This window comes from Pipistrellus hanaki (assembly GCF_964339955.1).
Source record: "Pipistrellus hanaki genome assembly, chromosome: 1".
NCBI classification, from domain to species: domain Eukaryota; kingdom Metazoa; phylum Chordata; class Mammalia; order Chiroptera; family Vespertilionidae; genus Pipistrellus; species Pipistrellus hanaki.
This window is the reverse complement of record NC_140503.1, coordinates 88,409,298-88,430,762: the sequence shown is the minus strand read 5'-3', so window position 1 is coordinate 88,430,762 and position 21,465 is coordinate 88,409,298. Positions and strand designations below refer to the sequence as shown.

At 37.2% G+C, this 21,465-nt stretch overlaps 1 protein-coding gene across 10 annotated transcripts in view; it reads left to right on the top strand.

Moving 5' to 3' along the window:
- Positions 1–21,465, top strand: part of LOC311618171 (ankyrin repeat domain-containing protein 26-like) — a 91,424-nt gene that overhangs the window by 6,674 nt on the left and 63,285 nt on the right. For all 10 annotated transcript variants that reach the window (XR_014794251.1, XM_084875509.1, XM_084875511.1 and 7 more), the window contains exons 2-7: positions 1,039–1,153; positions 1,314–1,487; positions 6,768–6,874; positions 11,338–11,411; positions 14,170–14,203; positions 16,807–16,870. Coding sequence is in view for 9 of the 10 variants with exons in the window: in XM_084875509.1 (XP_084731635.1) it covers positions 1,039–1,153; positions 1,314–1,487; positions 6,768–6,874; positions 11,338–11,411; positions 14,170–14,203; positions 16,807–16,870 (568 nt within the window). In the remaining variant the exon portion in view is untranslated. The remainder of the gene's footprint in view (positions 1–1,038; positions 1,154–1,313; positions 1,488–6,767; positions 6,875–11,337; positions 11,412–14,169; positions 14,204–16,806; positions 16,871–21,465) is intronic.

The following is a 21,465-nucleotide window of genomic DNA, read 5'->3' as shown; positions in this document are numbered from 1 at the left end:
TAAAAAATTATTTTCTTGTTTTGATATTTTAGTCCTCTTTTTCTATAATGCTGTTAAGAACTAAAAATGGTTTAAATCCTAACCATTTATCTAGAACTGCAAAAGGTCTGTTGTATTTACCATATTTCACTTAATATAAGACACCATGGATGATAGGATGCCCAATATACCAATAAGAATTAAAAAAAAAATAGTTGCTGCCAATTATAGTTGTAAGACATTCTGAATTATAAATTGCACCCCAAAGTCAGAGATGTTAAAATGTGAAAAAGTAAGCATATTATAATCATTGAAATACAGTGTACTTTTAATTCTTAAAACATCTGTAAAGTAGATATGATTTTACTTAATTGATATGTCTTTGTAAAGTTGTAGCAATAGTAATAATTATAATAATATGATTAACAATTATTGAGATTTTTTTTTCTAGGAACTATAGTAAACATTACTTAGCTTTTTATTTAAGCAAACAATGGTGATCTGTGAGATCACTACTATTTTTTAAAAATTGTTTTTATTCCTTTCAGAGATAAAGGAAGAGAGAGAGAGAGAGAGAGAGAGAGAGAGAGAGAGAGAGAGAGAGAGAGAGAGATTATCAATGATGAGAGAGAATCATTGATTGGCTGACTCCTACATGCCCCACACTGGGGATCAAACCCACAACCAGGGCATATGCCCTGACTGGGAATCAAACCATGACCTGATTCATAGGTCGATGCTCAACTACTGAACCATGCTGGCCGAGTGGATCACTACTGTTTTTATCCCCATGTTGATGAGGAAATTTAGGTTCAGAAAGGCCAAGGGATAGATAGCTAATACATGACAGTTAAAAGAGGATCAGACACAAATTTATCTGAATTCCCAGGTCATCCGCTCCTTCATTAATAAGAACTAATAAATATTGTACTGTTTCCAGAAGAAAATTAAATATTTTAAAGGTATAGAGATAACATGTAATGTCTTCAATTGCGTGAATAATTATGTGTTTTGAGATAGTGCACTCTAAGTTCCTAAGGAGTCCTTTCACTTTCCTAGGACTGCTCTACATTTGGCCTGTGCCAATGGTCATCCAGGAGTGGTGACTCTCCTAGCAGACAGAAAATGCCTGTTGAACCTCTGTGATAATGAAAACAGGACAGCTCTGATTAAGGTATGTAGTAGCCAACTATGTCAACATGAGGTGGATTTGATTCAATTACTTAGGATAAAAACGAATTTATCTCATTTGACTATGTTATTGGTGAAACTTGTGAAATGTTTACTTTAAATTACTAGAATTTATAATCTACTTTTTGGTATAATACTGACAGGCCGTACAATGCCAGGAAGAGGAATGTGCAACTATTCTATTAGACCATGGTGCTGATCCAAACATAATGGACATCCTCGGCAATACTGCTCTCCACTATGCTGTCCTTGGTCAAAATATAGCTATAGTGGAAAAGCTACTTTCATTCAAGGCAAATATTGAAGCGAGAAACAAGGTAACTTTATTTTTAAAATATTTGAAATACATGTTTTTACTTTAGCCAAAAGCATTTTCTTTCTCATATAACATACACTCTCAGACTAACTACTCCAGAGCCCAGTCAAGGAAGGTTGGAGAAAATGTAGTGTCCACGGAAGGAGCAAAGCTCTTTCTCCCTTCCACTCCAGAAGAACTTACTGTAATTCTTGGAGGTGGATGATAGGCTCAGACCCACAAAGGACTGAAGGCCTAGGGGAATGAAGTGGTGGTGGGGGCTGGCTCTTATGCAGTCAGGGGCTTAGGAAATGGGTGCTCTTGGAGATAGGTGGGAGGAGGAGCCCTAGTACTCAGAAGGGGGAGCTGGAGGAGTGCAAGTGGGAAGGGGAGGCAGCAGTCCACAGGCCCTGAACTCTCCAGGACCTCAAGGTCCTAAAGATTGAAGAAAGAGGGTCAGGTCATGTCTTAACATCTGGCAAGGACACCCACTTATGCGTATAGCCACTCTACCAGCCACATGCCACCTTGGGATTTTCCACGTAAACCTCATGTAGCTCCTCAGCAGGGTTGTAGTTGTACATAGAGAGCAGGTGATGGCAAAGCTGTTCACCTGCTTTTTCTTCTGGACATACATTATACACTGAGTGGCCAGATTACTATGATCTCTGAACGTATAATAATCTGGCCACTCAGTGTATAGCCTATATAATAAAAGGCTAATGTGCAAATTGTCCCCTCTACCAGGAGTTTGACCAGCAGGCAGGCCAGCCAACCGCCCATGTACCTTCCCTCTTGCCAGGCTGGCCTGACCCCACCCATGTGCGAATTCATGCACCGGGCCTCTCTCTCTCTCTCTCTCTCTCTCTCTCTCTCTCTCTCTCTATATATATATATATATATATATATATATATATATTAGAGATCATAATAACCTGGCCACTCAGTGTATATCACCACTGGAACCCTGACAGTATGGTCTTGGCTGACACAAATAGGGTCAATTTTACATATTTGGAAGCTCAAGCATTCCCTGCATTGAAATGTTCTGAAATAACTTAATTGTCCAGGATTTCACTTTACATAATGACATTTCTGAAGAAGCAGTAGATATTACAGTTCTCTTTTATGCCCTTATAACAAATTTTCGTGAAAACACAATTTGTCAGAGGCAAAACTCTTTTTAAAAATACTTTTTTTTTCACCTGAGTTTTTTCTAATTAATATGAAACAACACAGGATAGCAAAATTTGCCACAGAAATAGGCTTTATCTTAAGTCTCAAACATAGCAAAGCATTTAAACTGTATTAGAAATTATGCTGCTGAGATGAGACTAAAGTGATGGTACACTGCACTAGTTCTCAGCTAGAATTGTGCTGGTGAATCACAACCACCCGAGGAACTTAAGTTTACAAGCCTCCGCTCTTCCCTGAAGATTTAGATTGAGTAAATCTAATGTATATGTAGAAATATGCATCTAAATGTATATGTAGATATATTTCCTTAAGTTTCTGATACAATTCTTGATTAAGAACTACTGAGTGGATAAGTATAATGTATAAATTCACTGTTCTCACAAACTTAAGAAATCTCTAGAAGAGTTAGAATTTGATAGGTGATACTTCCTTCAACTCTTTCCTTTCCAGGAATATTGGCCTGACTTTCAACTGGTTCTACCTCTTCTCTTGAAAAGTTATAGGGAACATTATTGGTGATATCTAATGAGTTAACACCTTTTTCCTTTCAGCCATCTGTCATTTATTGGCATACTGAGAGTATTTAGAAATTTGCTTATGAGGAGTCTGTTAATAAGTAAAATCTGACCCTTTAAGAATTTTTCATCCTTTCTCATTCAATCCTTAGATCACCAAATGTTTACTGCAAGCAGGATTTTCCGGCAATTTCCTAAGTCCTGTGCCTTCTTTTCAGTTGAAACTGTGTGATAGATTCTCAGTATGTCTGTTAATTTCACAGAATCCTGGCATAATCAGAATGGCGGTTTTAAACATCAAAACATCAAAAAATGCCCTAGCTGGTGTGGCTTAGTTGGTTGTGCATTGTCCCATTCACCAAGAGGTTGCTAGGCTGATGTCCCTATTGGTTGATGCCCCTAGGTTGCCTACTTGATCCTTGTAGGGGGTGTGTTGGAGGCAACTGGCGAATGTTGTGCTCTCACTTTGATATTTCTCTCCTTTTCTCTTTCTCTAAAAATCAATAAATTATTAAGAAGTTGTACATCAAAAACCATGAAATTAGTAACAATAAAAATGAGAATTGCTTTAATAATTTAGTTCCAGCAATTCTATGAGCTAATTATTTATTTGTCCCACATCAACAATCTTGGAGAAATAAATATATGTAATCGATTGTAGTTTAATATGTATTAGCAAGATTTTTTAATAATGGTTATTATCAGTCTAAATAATGATTTTTATTACATGTTGGGGTAAAAAATATTGATAAAACATGATACATATGAAAGGAAAGGTTTTACATACAAATATTTGCTTCATGCATGACCATTTAAAAACATAGCAAATATAAAAACACAAGTGGTCTCCCTATTAAATATGGGCCCTGGATATGTTTACTTTGCCTTCATAAGTTGACTCACCATTAGAATTTCAAGATATTCAAGATCATCTACATTAATTTATAATACATGTCTTATATTAATCTCCAAAAATGAAATTTTTCAAGTTAGAATTTATAGGTTATTATTTTTAAAAACTCTTTTCCTTTATATGTCCTGTAAATAATCATATTCTCATTGGAATTCTATAAGTCTCATGAGGTTAATTATGGTTATAGTTGCATAGGGGATACATATTCTAGACAATAGTATGTCTTTCTCCTCAGCATTGTTCCTCAGAAATGCAAGTGATTTAGTAGTTTTCATTGTGCTAAAAATAATCTATATAGATCAGTGTTCAACTTTTTATTGATGAGCCATTATATTTTTGCTTCTGATTTATATTTTGCCTTAAATATAAAATACTTTTAAGTACAATTAAAATGAAATCAGAATAAAAACAATTTTTAAAAAAAGTATATATTCTACTCTGGCAGGTATGGCTCGGTTGGTTCATCATCCTTCCATACACTGAGGGGTTGCCAGTTTGATTCTCAGTCAGGGCTCATGCCTGGGTTGTGACTTGACCCCTGGTAGGGGCATGCAGGAAGCAGCAGATATGAAAACGAGTTGTTGTGCTCTCACATAGATGTTTCTCTGTCTCCCTCTCCCTTCCTCTCTCTGAAATCAATAAAACATGGGGGGGGGGGGCGGTGGAAGCAAAGCATTTGATTAAGGGGATTTAGTAGTGAACTACTGAGCATAGAAAACAGAGCCCCTTCCTTCTTTTTAAAAAAAAATATATTTTATTGATTTTTTCACAGAGAGGAAGGGAAAGGGATAGAGAGCTAGAAACATCCATGAGAGGGAATCATCGACCAGCTGCCTCCTGCACACCCCCTACCAGGGATGTGCCCGCAACCAAGGTACATGCCCTTGACCGGAATCGAACCTGGGACCCTTCAGTCCGCAGACCGATGCTCTATCCACTTTCGGCGCCCCTTCCTTCTTACCCCTGTGCTGTCACTGGCTGCTCCTTCCCTTTAAAATGCTCTCCACTCCCTTCTTCCAAAGATTCACTGCAACATCCCAAGACTATCAACATAGTTGAGAATTTAGTTTCGTATTGAGCTTTCTAACAGTTAAAATAAAAAGCTATCATGTCATAAAAGAAGAAACCATGGACTACTTAGTAATAAGCAATCAGTTCATTTGAAGCCTGTTAATTTAGTCCATTTTTTTAGGGATCCTTTTGGAGCAGGAGTGACTGATGTTGACATCTGGGTTACTGATAGCATTGGTGGAAGCGTATCAACTGTGTGTAACCTGGAGAAAACCTTCACGTTTGTTGAAAAGTTCTCACAACTGTATACCTGAAACCCTATAATTTTTCAAATGTTAATGTTTGCGACAGAAAACTATTGTCAAATCAGGATTAAGTGAAGTTAAACATTTTTAGTACTAGGCATACAGTGTATAGTTTTATAATATTTCTTAAACACAGATGATCTTTCTGGATCCTTTTTCTATTGGGATAAAGTACTGAACTTCTGGTAAACTATATATTCTTTGAAACATAATTTAAGAAACACTACTCTAGAGCTAATCATTTATGTTATTTATTCAGTAAAAATGCTTAAAGCATTTACTACTATATTTTATAGTTTGGAGACAAAGAGATAAAAAAAATAGGCCCAAGAAGCTCTTGGTTTAGTTGGGGAGCAAGAAAATAACGACACTATAGCACAATAGATACTGTGATAGGAACAAAGATTCTTGGAACCAGTACTGTAAATGTTTGAGGTGAGTTTTAGAGAATGGTGTTGGAGCTAATCTTTTGAAGGAGGGAATGGAGGGCATTTTAAAGGGAAGGAGCAGCCAGTGACAGCACAGGGGTGAGAAGGAGGGAGCTACTTTTTATTTACTTCCTATATTACACTAGAGGTCTGGTGCACGAAATTCATGCACAGGTGTGGTCCCTAGGCCTGGCTGGTGATCAAAGCATGAGTGTCTGGTGTAGAAGGGCAGGTCCCAGCTGACCTCTGAGCCCTGGACAGTACCTGGGACCCCGGGTTCCCACGTGCCTCCTGAGTCACAGTGCCTGAGGCCCCATGCAGAGTGCGGTGAGCTTGGCTGGATGCCATGGGCCAGAGTGTAGCCTAGGCCTGTGGGCTGCCCAGCAGTGCCATTTGGAAGCCATGTGGGCAGCACACATTCTGCTGGCCATCCTCGCAGACTGGTTCCCGTGTGAACCCACAGGAAATCCGACTGGCTCCTGTGGTCCCAGCGGCTGCGGTCCAGCTCTCCCAGAAGAGGCCACAAGAGTGTGGGGTGGGCTCCGCAGGTGCCCAACACCTGAGCATAGGATCTTCTACCAGCACGTGAGCCCTGGCTTCCTGGGAGAGGGTAGTGGGGGAGTGAGAGAGAGCTTGGCGGACACCCCGCATTCTCACCGCACCTCCATCCCCATCACCCCAACTCCCAGGTAGCTGGCAAAAGGTTGTAGCACACTGCTGACGCCCACCATGTTCCGCACCACCCTCTGGTGGTTAGCGCATGTCATAGTGAGTGGTTGAACTCCTGGTCGAATGACTGCCCAAGAGAACAATTTGCATATTAGGCTTTTATTATATAGGATGTTTAAGTCCAGAGGATCTTTTATAAGTTTTAAAATTCAGTTTGGATATATGTAATTTCATAAGTTATAAATTGTTTTTGCTGTTTTACAGGATGACCTCACACCACTTTCTCTTGCTCAAAGTGAAAATAAAGAGCATATGGTGGAATTTTTAGTAAATAGAGGTGCAAGAATACACACAATTGATCAGATGGAAAGGTACAGTTCATTTTTTATAAACCTTAATACTGTTCTAGAGCGGTCACAATCAAGTCAAAAATTAAGTTAATAAGAAATTAACATATCTTTATATAGTGAGAAATACAACACATCAGTTAGGTAGAAAAGCAATTATTCTGACTACTGGGAAACTGGAAAAACAATATTCTGCAGGATTCATATTCATTTATAATATTGACTGATGTCATTTGTAATGTTTTTTTTTGTAATGTATATTTTTTTGTAATGTATATTCTTACATTAAATAGAGGAGTTTCTTATTAATTTTATTATAGGCCCAATGCACAAAATTCATGCAAGAGTAGGCCTTCTTTCCCCTAGCTGCTAGCACCAGCTTCCCTCTGGCTTCCAGTAGGCACCCCGGACCCAGGCTTCCCTTGCAGCCCTGGCTTCATCCTGAAGGATGTCTGGTTTAATTAGCATATTATGCTTTTATTATTATAGATATTACATGGACTCTTAGTTTACTTCATGATAGAACTAGAGGCCCAGTGCATGAAATTTGTACACAGGTAGGATACCTAAGTGGCTGCCAGCTTGGGCTTCCTTCCCTGGTTGCCAGCTGCTGGCCAGAGCCTTCCTTCATTCCATGCCACCTCCTGGTGGTCAGCACATGTCAGATTGAGTGATCGAACTTCCAGTCGGTCGAACTCCTGAGGGAACACTGCATATTAGGCATATAGATAGATAGATAGATAGATAGATAGATAGATAGAGGACTTAGTCTCTCTTGTAGTTTTTTAATTTTTATTTTCACTTTTACTTTGTACATAATTTTCCTTAAAAAATGTGTATTAAGCAAAATAGGAGTTAATTTTGTCTTTTGGAAGACTCTGTTTTAGATTTCTTTCTTTGATGAATACTGATGTTATTAGGTTATCCCTAATGACTATGAATCACTGCTACCAGACACTGTGGGTTCATCAGTTTTTATCCTTTTACATTTCTAGTATATTTTGATTTTTTTAAATTGGTATTTAATTACTTATTATCAAATATGTTCCCTCATATAAAATGGAGAACAGTACTATATTCTTCTAGAGTGATCATGTATAAGGTTATCTAGCATTTAATTTAGTGGCTGGTAGCTGCTTATCAGTGTCATTAACTCTAAGTATGGCTATGATTGTTATAATTATTAACACTAGAGGCCCAATGCACAAAGATTGGTGCAAGAATGGGCCTTCCTTCCCCTGGCTGCTGGTACCACCTTTGCTCTGAGCTGGAGCTGCCTTTCCACCTTTCCACACTTGCCAGAGGCCTGGAGCAGATGGGGTGGTGTGGAACACCCACCCCTGATCGCTCAGAGCACCTGCATATGCAAATTAACCCACCAGCTTTGTTGGGTTAATTTGCATACTCACTCCTAATTGGCTGGTAGGCATCATGAAGGTACAGTCAATTAGCACGTCTCTCTTTTATTAGTGTAGATTATTGTTTTAAGCCTGCCAAATTACTATTCTGACTTCTAGCTCACTTTGAAATATTGTATAATATCAGACTAAGAATGAAGCAGGAAGTTCTATAATACATTTAAATCTTCACCTACTTCAGATTTGTGACCTCAGCATAGTTCCTTATGCGTTTGAGGATTTTAAATTAGCAACTTCTACTATGCAATACCCAAGTAAGACAGGAGGCTTCCTTTTCCTTTATTTTAGCCTTGGAGGTAATTTACAAAGGTGAACACTTCAGCACACAAATGGTCAATTCTAGATAGACAGCAGGGTATTGACTTGGTAAATAATATCAAATTAGCTGTTTAAATAGCATAATTGAAGTTCTTGAGGGTAAAGTGATCTCTGTGTTATATATACAAAACTCATGCTTGCTGTAAATGATGACTCTGGAAATATAGTCAGGCTTCTTTTCCAGCAAGGTACTGATGTCTTTTCTCAAGATAACTGCGGGTGGACTTCAGAAGAATATGCTTTTGTTGTAGTTTTAATTTGTCAATGTTTACATTAAAATGCTAGTAATCACTCAACTGAGGTTTAAAATAACTTCACTGTTACTTTTTCCATAACAGGTGAGATTTCATAGTTTGGTTCAGGCATTTTGGGAATGGCAGTGAGTTAGTTTATGTCATCAGCCAGAAACCTAGCAAAAGGCTTGACTGGTTAGAAGTAGCAATGGGCCAGATTCTTTATCTCAGAACTTTTAGGCATTTATTTTTAGGCATCCTAACATTATTTATTTCGTTCCATGTAGAACTCTTATGCTTGTAGTACAAATAACTGATTTTTCTAACTAGTTATTTGGTGTTTTAAAGTGTTCACTTTAGCAGGAAAAAACCTGTATTTTCTGGGGGCTATCTCCTATATTCTCTCCCTTGAATTTTTCAAGAACCTAAAGAATTACCTAAGTCAAGGAAGACGACCTTCTTTCACAAGTCAGATGGAGAGGTAAAAAAGGAGAGTCTAATCTTTCTGTTGTTCCCATTGATTCTGTAGCTACAGAGTTGCTATTTGAAACTGTTTCTGTAGTCATGATTGACCTTTGCTCCCAGGTTGCCATTGCTGATCCATATTCCTGAGCTTTCATGTTGATTCACACTTGCACTTGAAAATTACAGCTTTTATTAATTTATCTGCAGATGCTTGTATGCTCAGTCACTATTCCAATCACCAGCACCGTGTTCTGGAAGCTGGGCCTCCTAGCTTTAGCCACCCACAGCCTTCCCCCTCCACAAGCCTATGTGGAACTCAATTCTTAGCCCAGACCTTTGTGGACGAGTCACCCTTTGAGTTCCTGTTTGTGTTTTTTTAGGAGCCATTCTAAGTTGTCAGAGAGGTTCAAATAATCCTGCAGGAAAAGAGCAGACTTTCCTTTCTCCCTTGCTACCAGACCTGTACCCCAAGATACTTTATATCCTATAGCATCTTTGTTTAGATAATGGAAGATCCCATAATGCCTTCCCAGAGTAGTAGGTACCAACTTGCCTGAGATTCCATAATTGAGGTTGGCCCCTCAAGTGATCTCTTTGCCATAACAATGAAACTTTCCCAAGTAAATTGAATTTACCTCAGGTTTTAAAATATTTTAAATTGTGCCTCACATGGAAACCAGTCAACAGAAAGTTGTGAATCAAAAGTTATTGATCCTTAGAATTGCTAAGGTCCCATCCATGACTCATCAGTATCTATGTGTAGGATTATATCATCCTAGCCAATTGGGACAGGGAGGTTAAGCATCATTCTCATAAGGATCTGCAGGTTCACAGTTGGAGTACGTAGAAAAGGGATAGTAGTAGTTCAGGCCAAGTCCTGACTTCTATTGGTTTTCTGCATTTGTTACAAAGATAGGATGACCTTTTGTTTTCGGACTTCATGAGGTAATCTATATAAAACCCTAAACAACCGTCACAACCAAATGGACGACCAAACAGGCTGCATGGGACGACCAGGTCGGCAGGCGGGTTAGTGAGGGGCGACCAAACAACCAAGAAGTAGGCTGTGTGGGGCGACCAGGCAGGGGGGCAGTTGGGAGCAACCAGGCCGGTGGGGGTGCAGTTGGGGGAGATCAGGCTGGCAGGTAGAGGCAGTTAAGGGTGATCTGGCTGGCAGGGGGCAGTTGGGGGTGACCAGGTCTGCAGGGGGGCCAGTGAGGGGCTATCAAGCAGGCAGGCAGGTGAGCAGTTAGGAGCCAGTGGTCCAAGATTATGAGAGTGATGTCCGACTGCCAGGATTGGGCCTAAACTAGCAGTCAGACATCCCCCAAGGGGTCCAGGATTAGAGAGGATGCAGGCTGGGCTGAGGGGACCCTCCCCCCCCCCATGTGCATGAATTTTGTGCACAGGGCCTCTAGTATATTTATAAATAAATCTAGTTGCAAGTTATAGAATAGCTGAGATACCCTGAATTATAAACCACAAAGAAAAAATAGCTAATAACTAAAATTAATAATTTCTGAAAACTATAACATTTGAATGTTACAAACTATGAAAAACCAATATTGGGATTTATTTGGGTAGTTTCAACAAATATAGTTCATGAAAAGATTTTTCCTTTGTCTTATTGTTTCTCTGAGCATCACTTTTTGCTATGTTGTCTCATTTAATCATCCTAACAACCTTGTAAAGTAAGATTTTTATCTTGTTGAAGACTTTGAGCCAAAAAAAAGTGACTTGTTTGAGAATAAATAGCTATTCATTGTAGAGCTAGGATGTCTGAGTTCAAGACACTTGCCATTATGTCAAGCTAACATTAATTGAACTATATATACTACCCTCAAATCATGACTGTTTCACGTTACTTTTTAAAAATTATATGCTTAATAAAAAGTTTATAGAATTTAACAAGTTTGAAGTTACTGTATAATTAAAGTTTTAATATTAACATTGATATTACTTGAAATATCCTAAGAATATAATATATTTGGAAAATATTTTTATTTAAGTATTAAGATGTAATATTATTTATCACCTTTTTTTTTATACACAGCAATCAACAAGTAATGTCTGAATATAAAGAAGAAAGGAGAACTAAAAAGTCTTCTGAAAGTAGCAAAAGTTTTGGTAAGACTTCTAATAGTGGATTATTCTTGGTGGTCCCACCATAGATAAAGTAAGAATAAGGAAATTTTGATAATGGAAGAGCACTGAAAAAAAAATGTGTAAATTGCAGGTATTATTTTTTTTCTTAATTTCTTTAAAATAGTTCAATATTCAGAATTATTTAAAAAGTAATTTTAGGTAATTTTAAAAATATGGGGCAATATTGTCTGAAAAGAAATTCATATATATAGTCATTACAGCAGCAGTTCTCAACCTGTGGTCATGACCCACAAGCTGAGAACTGCTAGCAAGGTCACCTAAGATCATCGAAAAACACAGATATTTACGTTACGATTCAAACAGTAGCAAAATTACAGTTATAAAGTAGCAACGAAAATAATTTTATGGTTGGGGGTCACCACAACATGAGGAACTGTATTAAAGGGTCGCAGCATTAGGAAAGTAGAGAACCACTGATCTAAGAGGTTGTTATCATTGCAATTTTTATTATTTGCTATACTTTATTCAGTGCTTACTAGGTGCCAGCACCCAGTAGGAGCTCATAATTATTATTATTGCATAATATGTGCCAGATAGTTTTTTAAAAGTGGGTAGAATTTTCCTTGGACTAGCATCAGTCCATTATGAAGTTGAAATTAAAAAATCAGGAAGCTCAATTTATTTAATTTAAAATGTGGTCTTTTTCTAGGCCTATATGTTATTTATTTGTTTTGCTTTAAAAAATCTATTTATTTAAGAAATAGCAACAATAATTGGTAGTGTTTTGTCCCCCTCCCCCGACCCCACACGCCTCCTCATCTGTTAAGAGCCCATGTTTGACCAGGTCAAAGGAATGGTAAAATAAAGCAGAGACAGAAAATAGGTACAGTTAATATTATTTAGTAATGATTGAATGTAAAAAGTTAATGGGAAAGAGAAATTGATATGATTCATAGGTTTCCAGGTTGTGCACGGCATTTAAATTGGACATGAAGAACAGTACTTTGTCACATGAACAGGGAAGAGCAACAGGTCAACAGGAAAGATCAGCTTTTTTTCCATACATGTTTAGTTTGATGAAATATCCATGGATAACTCATCATATATTTTGGATACAATTTCTTTGACTTATCAACTTGTCTATTATCAATAGCTGCCTTTAATAGGTGAGCTATGTTTTTAGTTTAACAAGAAAATAAGAAAAAATTAGGAACAAATAAAAGACTAATTACTACTATACAATTATACTATATATGGTAATTATTGTTTTTCTGTGGTTATCCCAGTTATTTGATTGATTCACAACTATTATAAAAAGAAATTAAACCCTGCTTAGTTGGAAAAAATTGGCAGTGTGATGTTTTTATTGTATTTTCTTCATAGAAAGTTTCATACCATAGAGTATGTTGCCAACCATTAGAATTCTTTATTCTAATTAAAATAGGATTATTGCTTGTTTCACATTATTTTCTGCCATCATTGTTTCATTTATCCCTTTCATGCCTTTATTCAAATGGATATAGATCTACAAGAATCTCTAAAACAAGTACCAAGAAAAACTAATTTAAGGACAGGTATTCTGTGAAATAACTTTCTGACTGTCATCATGTATCACACATCAGCCTAAATAGTTACTCATCGTTATCACCCAAAGTCCATAGTTTACATTTAGGTTCACTCTTGGTGGTGTACATTGTATGGGTTTTGACAAATGTGTGATGACACATATCCCCCATTACAGGATCATCTCACTGCTCTAAAAATCCTCTGCGCTGTTCTTATTCATCCTTCCCTTCTCCTTGAACCATGGAAACCACTGATCTTTTTACCATTCTCTTAATTTTGCATTTTTCTGAATGTTATATAGTTGGAATCATAGAGAGTATATCTTTTTGAATGTTTAAAAATTTTAAATTTCAAGTTAATTGAACATAGTTATCCAAGATGTTCTTTGATCTTTGGGGTTTGTTGTTGTTATTGTTCATCAGCGTAGGATCTGATGACATATGCCATATAAGCTCAAAAAGCATGATTTCTACAGGCATTTGCCATATAATGGGGAGGTTTGAGAAAAATGACCTCACGCACTACTGCAGAGCACTAACTGTTTGGACCACCCTGCTCTGTGAGGAGGGTCTAGGTAGACTCTAGCAATGGAAGGAGATGATCTCAGGGGGTTATACTTTATACAACTGGAATCAATGTCTTTTATTCGTATCTTGCAATTAGAAATAGGCCCATAAAGAGTCTGTTTTCTATGTTTTGCTGTGCTGTAAATATAGTGCCTGGCAACCAAGCTTTTTTGTGATAGTGTTTCATCCTGAACTGACTAGTCTTCATCGAGGAGCTGGAAAAGTTGTATAGTGCTACAGCAAAATAAGTACATTCTCTTCTAACTGCTCTTAATGGAAGGTGTTGAGGAAAACCATGCTATTTAAGTTTGACAATGTTAGTTTATGATACTGATTCTGCTAATTATACCATTTTCTGTCAATCTGATGGGGTTTGGTTAGGATTATGATCATTGCAAATAGCAGTTTACTTGTAGGTATCAAATTATGATAGATCCCATTCTTTTTTCTTTTGTCTTGCATTTGATATATAAAGGAAAGGAAGTAATATATTAATGGCCTACCAATAGTATTATTAATATTCACTCTAGTATAGTCTTAAGGTGTGATTCTAACAAGGTCTCACAGGGAATCAGTCTGGTACTTTCAAAGTCCTGTGTTTTTCTCTTGTTGTTTTTTAAATGTATTTTATTTTTTTTCTTTAATAGCGGATGAGAGCTCTGAGGAAGACTCTTTAAGGAGGTAGGATTTTTTAAAATTATATATTAGCTAAGGGAATGCAGTGAAAAGCAACTAGCATTTTTGGAGTTTTGTACCCTGGGCTAGACACTATATTATATAATTAACATGTGTTATATAGTCATCACAATAGCTTTGCAAAGTAGCTGTGCTATTGTAGCCTACTTTTTATTAATGAGGCAACTGTGGTTCAGGGAGGTTGATTAATTCCATAATTAGCAAATGACTGACCCATGATTTGACTACCAACCTGCTTGGCTCCCAAATTATTCTATTGTTCCTCAACAAACACTAATAAGTTCCTCTGTAGCACTGGCATCAAGATACAGATGCTAATCAGATAACTCAGAAAGTAAAATCTAATTGTGTGTTAACTCTGATTTAGAGTTTTCCAAGAAGCCCAATTAATCCAAGCATTTGGCTTACTATACTTGACAACTGCAGTGTTAAATAGTACCTCGTTTTACCCATCAAAGATTTTATGGCATATCTAAGTTAGCTAAATGGCCAGAACCAAAGGTTTTACCTACAGAAGCCCTAATCAGGCAAGTGTTTTTAAGTATAATGGTATCTGTTCTTCTTGAAATGAATTATTTTTCTCTAACTGAAGAATGCCTATGTATGGACCATGTTATGTCGATTGTATTTAGCATTAAGAGGATATTTCTAATTTATTTCTCTACTCATTGACTTCCTAGACTGGTTTTCCCTTCAGGCAACTAACTTTGCCTAGTTGTATGAAGTTTTTTCCTAGAGTCCTTTTTTTTTTTTACCCCCCATGACTTTTAAAATTTTCTTCTCTGCTGTTCTTGGTATTTTTCTCGACTTCTGTCAACTATGTGTTCTTCATTTTTCTATAGGCAGAATCAAAAGCATATAGAATTTTAAGAGTTTAAGGAATCTTAGCGATTAATTAATCAAAACACCCTTTAGTATTTTAATCTGTTTTAACATCCTGGCTACCTGGTTGCTTGCATGGAAAATTTGAAACTCAAAGAGATTAAAATGACTTATTTGGATATGGTAAGTGATGGACATGAGATGTAAATTCAGGTTTCTAAGTTTAGTACTCTTTTTTTATCATCCAGTAGGTAATTGTTTTAATACTAGAAAAGTAGGACGTGGGTTTAGTGATTGCAGTGGAAGAAGATAAGAATGAAATTAACAGGTAAATCCAAGTTTCAAGAGGAACAGCAAGTTTCCAGATTTTAGAAAAGAGATGAGAGATCAGATAAGGGAAAAGAGATCAGAATATTGGGGTTTATGACAATTTAAAGATAGGTTACAGCAAGGAAGACCACAGGATGTTAGGAGTTATCTAGGAAGGGAAATTAAAACAAAGGATTCAAAGAACTTACATACTTACACTAGTATACCTAGCCCATGGACATGGGCAATATAATAGTGAAAACCTGGCGACAGGGAAGGGTATGGGTAGAGGTTGGGAGGAGAAGGGTAAAAGGGGAAAAAGGGAGATATCTATAATACTAACAATTAAAGTATATTTACAAATAAAATCAAGGGTTCCAGGGAGTCCTGAAGAAGTTGCTGGTCTTTTATTTCTTTAATTGGAGGAACTAGCAAAAGTCAAGGTTTCTGTAGAAAGATATTAAAATCATTTGAGCCAACTGGAAAGATTCTTCTTATTGTAAATAGGACTGGTATCATCTTCCTGAATTCTGACTTACAGAGTGGGACTTAGGTCCCCTAGAGTCCTAGGGAACTAGAGAGGCTGAACTGCACAGATCTGTGTTCCAAGGCAGGTGTCTTCTCACCTCTGCTTCTTTTCCCATGTGCATGGAGGGTTGGGCAGGAGGACTGGCTATCAAATCAGTAATGGAGTTGGGTAGTTGGTGACACACCTATGTTATGAGCGGATCATTGCAACTCCATGTAGTTTGTTTTCCAGGAGCAGGGGAATAGAGAGCTCCTATTCTTGGTCATTTGAGCCCATCCTTGTTTCAGCAGTCTGTGCCTTCAAGGGCCGAAGATTTAAAGGTTGGAGGCTGCCATGGAGCCTGTGGACGATTAGAAGAGTGATCTGAGAGTGGGAAGGCTAACAAATAAGTTTTTTCTTCAACATTTGGACATTTAACTCCTAAATATTTCAAGGAACTTCCTGTACTGTTTTAGAGTAAAAAGAAGAAATTGAGTTCCCTTATTAGGTGGTTTTCATCCTAAATAACCAAGACTGCCATTTTTGACTGATATAGATTAATCTTTGAACCAAGCACAGGCAATGGAGATGAAACAGTGTATTTTCTACATTGATTTATTAGGTCATCAGATTTTTTTAACTTATGTCAGCCATTATTGGATTTTCAATTCAGACTTCAGGAGAAAACAAGTTAACTTCAGGCTTTGCCAGTATGTTGTTGTCACCCTTTTTTATGGAAACTTAGAGAGTGTGCCTTTATTAAATAGTTCATAGGCTGGAGGAGTGGTGGAGGTAGAAATAGCTAACCAAAAACTATTTAAAAAACAGACCAAAATTTAATTATATCAAGAAACTTCATCTAATACACAGATAGCTGACCTTTCACTCATTTTTTTTGGTTGATCTTTAAAAAAAAATGAACTCACTTATTTTTGATGGTTATTTCCAGCAAACATGACATTGATGATTCATGGCCTACATCAGAGGATGAAGACTTCGATGTTGATACCAAGGTGAAGTGCTCTATCATAAAATTAATTTTCTGCTGCTCTGAATTAAGAATAGTACTTATTCTTAAAATTTAATAGTGGTCTACCTATCATTATTTTATGATTATAATGGAAAATTGGTCAGAGAAAACCATATTTATAGAAATATGATGCACTGCATTTTTTATTTACTTTAGTAAGTATGGAAGGTAGGGGCGGAAAATAATATAGTGATAGAAAATTGATAAAAAAATTATATTTGGGGAAAAGTTTCCCACAATAGAGGAGATATGAAATTTGGTCAAGGATAAGAATTTTTAATGTGACTTTTAAGTCATATCAACATGACTTTTATAATATGCCTAAATGAATTCTTAAATGGATCTAATTTCTTATTGTAATAATCATGAAATCTTTCTGGTGCTTCTCAGTTCCAAACTATCAATATATCATATAATATCTTTTTTTTTTTTCATAGACTATATTTATGTTGGTATCATATAATTCTTAAGAGAGTTATTTTTTTTTTTAACCTGGGTTCCACATTTGAACTGAAATAATATTATAAAATATGTAAACTTACATATTTAAATTCTTTCTTAAAAACTGTATTACAAATGGATTCTACTGTGTTTTAAATCATTCCATTAAGAATCTATTTAACACTATTTATTTAATTGAAAAATACATGTTTTGCCTAAAATAATAACCAGTTCTAGAAGCAGAAGTTCTTTTTAACCATACTAGAGGCCTGATGCATGAACTCATGCACAGGTGGGGGCCTGCCAGCCAGCCCCATCCCCGATCTGGGGTGGAATCTGCCAGAGGGCGGGGCCATGGGTGGTGGGCGGGCTGGCCCCACCCCCAGTCCAAATCCTGGTTGAATTCTTGGACAAACTCTCTGTCAAGGGGACAATTTGCATATTAGCCTTTTATTATATAGGATTAGAGGCCCAATGCATGAAAATTTACACAAGTGTAGACCTTCCTTCCCCCAATTGCTGGCACCAGCTTCCCTCTGGCACCTGGGACCCAGGCTGGCTTCCCTCTGGCCCTGGCTTCATCAGGAAGGACATCCAGAATCATGTCTGGAAGATGTCCGGTCTAATTAGCATATTTACCCTTTTATTATTATAGATGGTAAAATTTCAGATTTCAGTACATGTGTTGTTGGTGTTGATTTTTAAAGTTTTTAATTTCATTTACAATCAACATTCAATATTATATTAGTTTCAGGTATATAGCATGGTGGTTAGATATTCATAGAAATTATGAAGTGATCTCCTGGATAAGGATAGCATCCCTTTGATACCATACAAAGTTATTAAAATATTATTAACTGTATTCACTATGCTGTATTTTACATTTCCATGACTATTTTGTAACTACTAATTTGTGTTTCTTAATCCCTTTACCATTTTACCCAACCTCTGCTTCCATCTGGCTACCATTTGTTCTCTGTGTCTATTATGTCTATTATTTTGTTTCTTTTTTGTTTGTCCCTTTACTTTGTTCTGTATATTTCACATATAAGTAAAATCATATGGTATTTGTCTTCCTCTTTTTGACATGTCACTTAGCACAATGCTCTCTAGGTCCATCCATGTCATCGCAAATGGTAAAATGCCATTCTTTTTTTGGCTAAGTAACATTCCATTGTATGCATGTTTCACATCTTGTTTATCTAATCATCTATCAGTGGACACTATGGTTGCTTACATATCTTGGCTATTTTAAGTGATTCTGCAATGAACATAGGGATGTATATGTCTTTTCGAGTTAGTGTTTTGGCTTTCTTAGCATAAATTCTTAGAAGTTGAGGTTGCTGGATCATATGATAGTTCTATTTTCAATTTTTTTGAGAACCTTCTTATTGTTTTCCATAGTGACTGTAGCAATTTGCAATCCCACCAACAGTATATGAGGATTCCCATTCCTCCACATCCTCACCAGCACTTGTTTGTTGATTTATTGATGATATACATTCTGGCAGGAATGAGGTAATATCTCAAATTGATTTTAATTTTTTATCACTCTGATGATTAGTGGCATTGAGCATCTATAAGCCCTCTTTGGAGAAATGCTTATTCAGGTCTTCTGCCCATATTTTAATTGGATTGTTTGTCTTTTTGGTGCTATGTTTTATGAGTTCCTTATATATTTTGGATATTAACCCCTAGTGGGTGTGTCATTGGCAAAAATCTTCTCCCATTTATTAATTACCTCTTTCTTTCCTTCCTTCCTTCTTTCTTTCTATTTCTTTCTCTCCCTCCCTCCCTCCCTCCTTTCTTTCTTTCCTTCTTTCTTTCCTTCCTTCCTTCTTTCTTTCTATTTCTTTCTCTCCCTCCCTCCCTCCCTCCTTTCTTTCTTTCTTTCTTTCTTTCCTTTCTTCTTGATGGTTTTTTGGTTTTTATGCCAAAACTTTTTAGTTTGATGTCATATGAATGGGTCTTGTTTTCTGATTTATTCAGCAATCCTCTCTTCTTTGATTGGAGTATTCATTTACATTTAAAATAATTATTGATAGTTATGTAGTTATTACTTTTTCATTATTCTTTCTTTTTTAAGAAGTCCCTGTAACATTTACAGTAATACTGGTTTGGTGATGATGAACTCTTCATTTTTTGTGTGTGTGTCTTTATCTCTTCTTTGATTCTAAATGATATCCTTGATGAGGATAGTAATCTTGGTTATAGGTCCTTGCTTTTCATTACTTTGAATGTATAGTATCAATCCCTCTGGCTGGCAAAGTTTCTGTTGAGAGATCACTGACAGTCTTTCATGGGAGCTCCCTTATATACAACTAACTGATTTTTTTTATGCTGCTTTTAAGATGTGGTTCTCTTTGGGTTCATCTTTTTTGGGCTCTCCACGCTTCTTAGACTTGTGTTCTTCTTTGCTTTGCCAGGAAAGAGAGGTTTTAGTTATTATTTTCTCAAATAGGTTTTCAATTCTTTGCTCTCTCATCCTTCTTATACCCATATGATGCTATTGTTCTTATGCTTAATGTCATCCCAGAGGTCCCTTATACTAGCGTCGCCATCCAGTGGTCCGCAGACCACTTGTAGTCCATGAGGTCTGAAAGGTGGCGACCGCTGGTTTAAGGAAACCTTTGGAGTAGCAGTTGCCAAATGATGGTTTGCGAGATCTGAAAGGTTGGTGACCGCTGCCTTAAACTATCCTCATTTTTATTTGATGTTCTTTTTTTCTGTTTTGCCTGGGTATTTTCCTCTACCTTTTCTTTCAAAAAACTGAATTGATCCTCTGCATCATTTAATCACCTGTTGATTTTATATAATGTATTCTTCATTGCAATTATTGTATTCTTCAGTTTTATCTATTTTTTTTATGGTTTCTATGTCTTTTTTTGTGTGTTTACTATCTTTTTTGAAGTTCTCACTAGGTTTATCTGTTCTTCTTTTAAATCAATTGAGCATCTTTATAACCAGTGTTTTAAGCTCTCTATTTAGTAAATTGTTTGCTTCCATTTTGTTTATTTCTTTTTCTGAAATGTTTCTCCTGTTCTTTCATTTGAGGTGTTTCTTTGTCTCCTTATTTTGACTGCCTGTCTGTTGTTGTTTTTTTCCTATGTATTAGGCAGAGTTTCTAAGTCTCCAAGTCTTGACAGGGTAACCTTATGTAGTTGGTGTTCTGTGGGGCCCAGTGGGATAGCATAGTCTCCCTGATCTCCTTTAGGGATGCTTTAGAGGTGTTCCTTATGTGGGTTGTTCCTTATGTGCCTTAATGTTGCACTTGAGCCTTGGTTGCTATTGCCACATCAGTGGGTGAAACTGGACCTCAGGTTGACCTTCTGTGATAACAGGTCCTGACTTATAGTTGATGAGCTGTTGTGTTGGAGGATCTACCTCATGGAGTAAAATTTACTGCTGTGGGCTCTGGTGCCTGTTGAGTCTATACTTTGGGTTTGTGGAGCTAATTGGGTGGTGCTCTAGTGTGGTCTGAAGCTTGTCACTGGATGTATCAGTTCTGGGGCCTCTTGGAAGAGTTCCAGTGCAGTACCTTGTCAGCTCCTGCTTATTGCTTGCTGGGGATCCCTGGTAGGAGCTTCAAAGTGATCTGTGGTTGGAGGCTCCTGGGAGAAGCTATATTGTGATCAAAATCTGGCTGCCACTGTTGGGACTAAGGGCTGGTTTGCAAGAGTTACAGGGCATGCCATGGTCTGGACCTTTGTGAGATTTTAGGGAAATCCACAGCATGGGCCGAGGCCAGCAGCTTGTGAATAAGAGCCACAGAGAGAAATTCTGGTTTGTGCATGAATTGGCTGTGGTGGGTTCTCAGGAAATCACCAGGGTGTGGGGAATTTGATGGAGACTCCAGATTGGGGGTTCACCTACACCTGCCAGTTTTTTTTGTGTGTGGGGAGGTGTAAATAAAAGAACAAAATGGTGGAGAGAGCTTGTCCTCCACTCCTGCCCTGAAATCAGACCATTCAGTTCCTACTCCTATGTCCCTGATGCATTTCAAGCCGCTGTCCAGCTCTGGAGCTCGAAGTGAGTGTGTCAGTGAGTGAGTAAGTGAGTTTGTGTGTGGACCCTAAGAGAAACGCCAGGGACTCTAGCCCCTTCTACCAGCCCTCGGTCTCACAGGATGGAATTCTC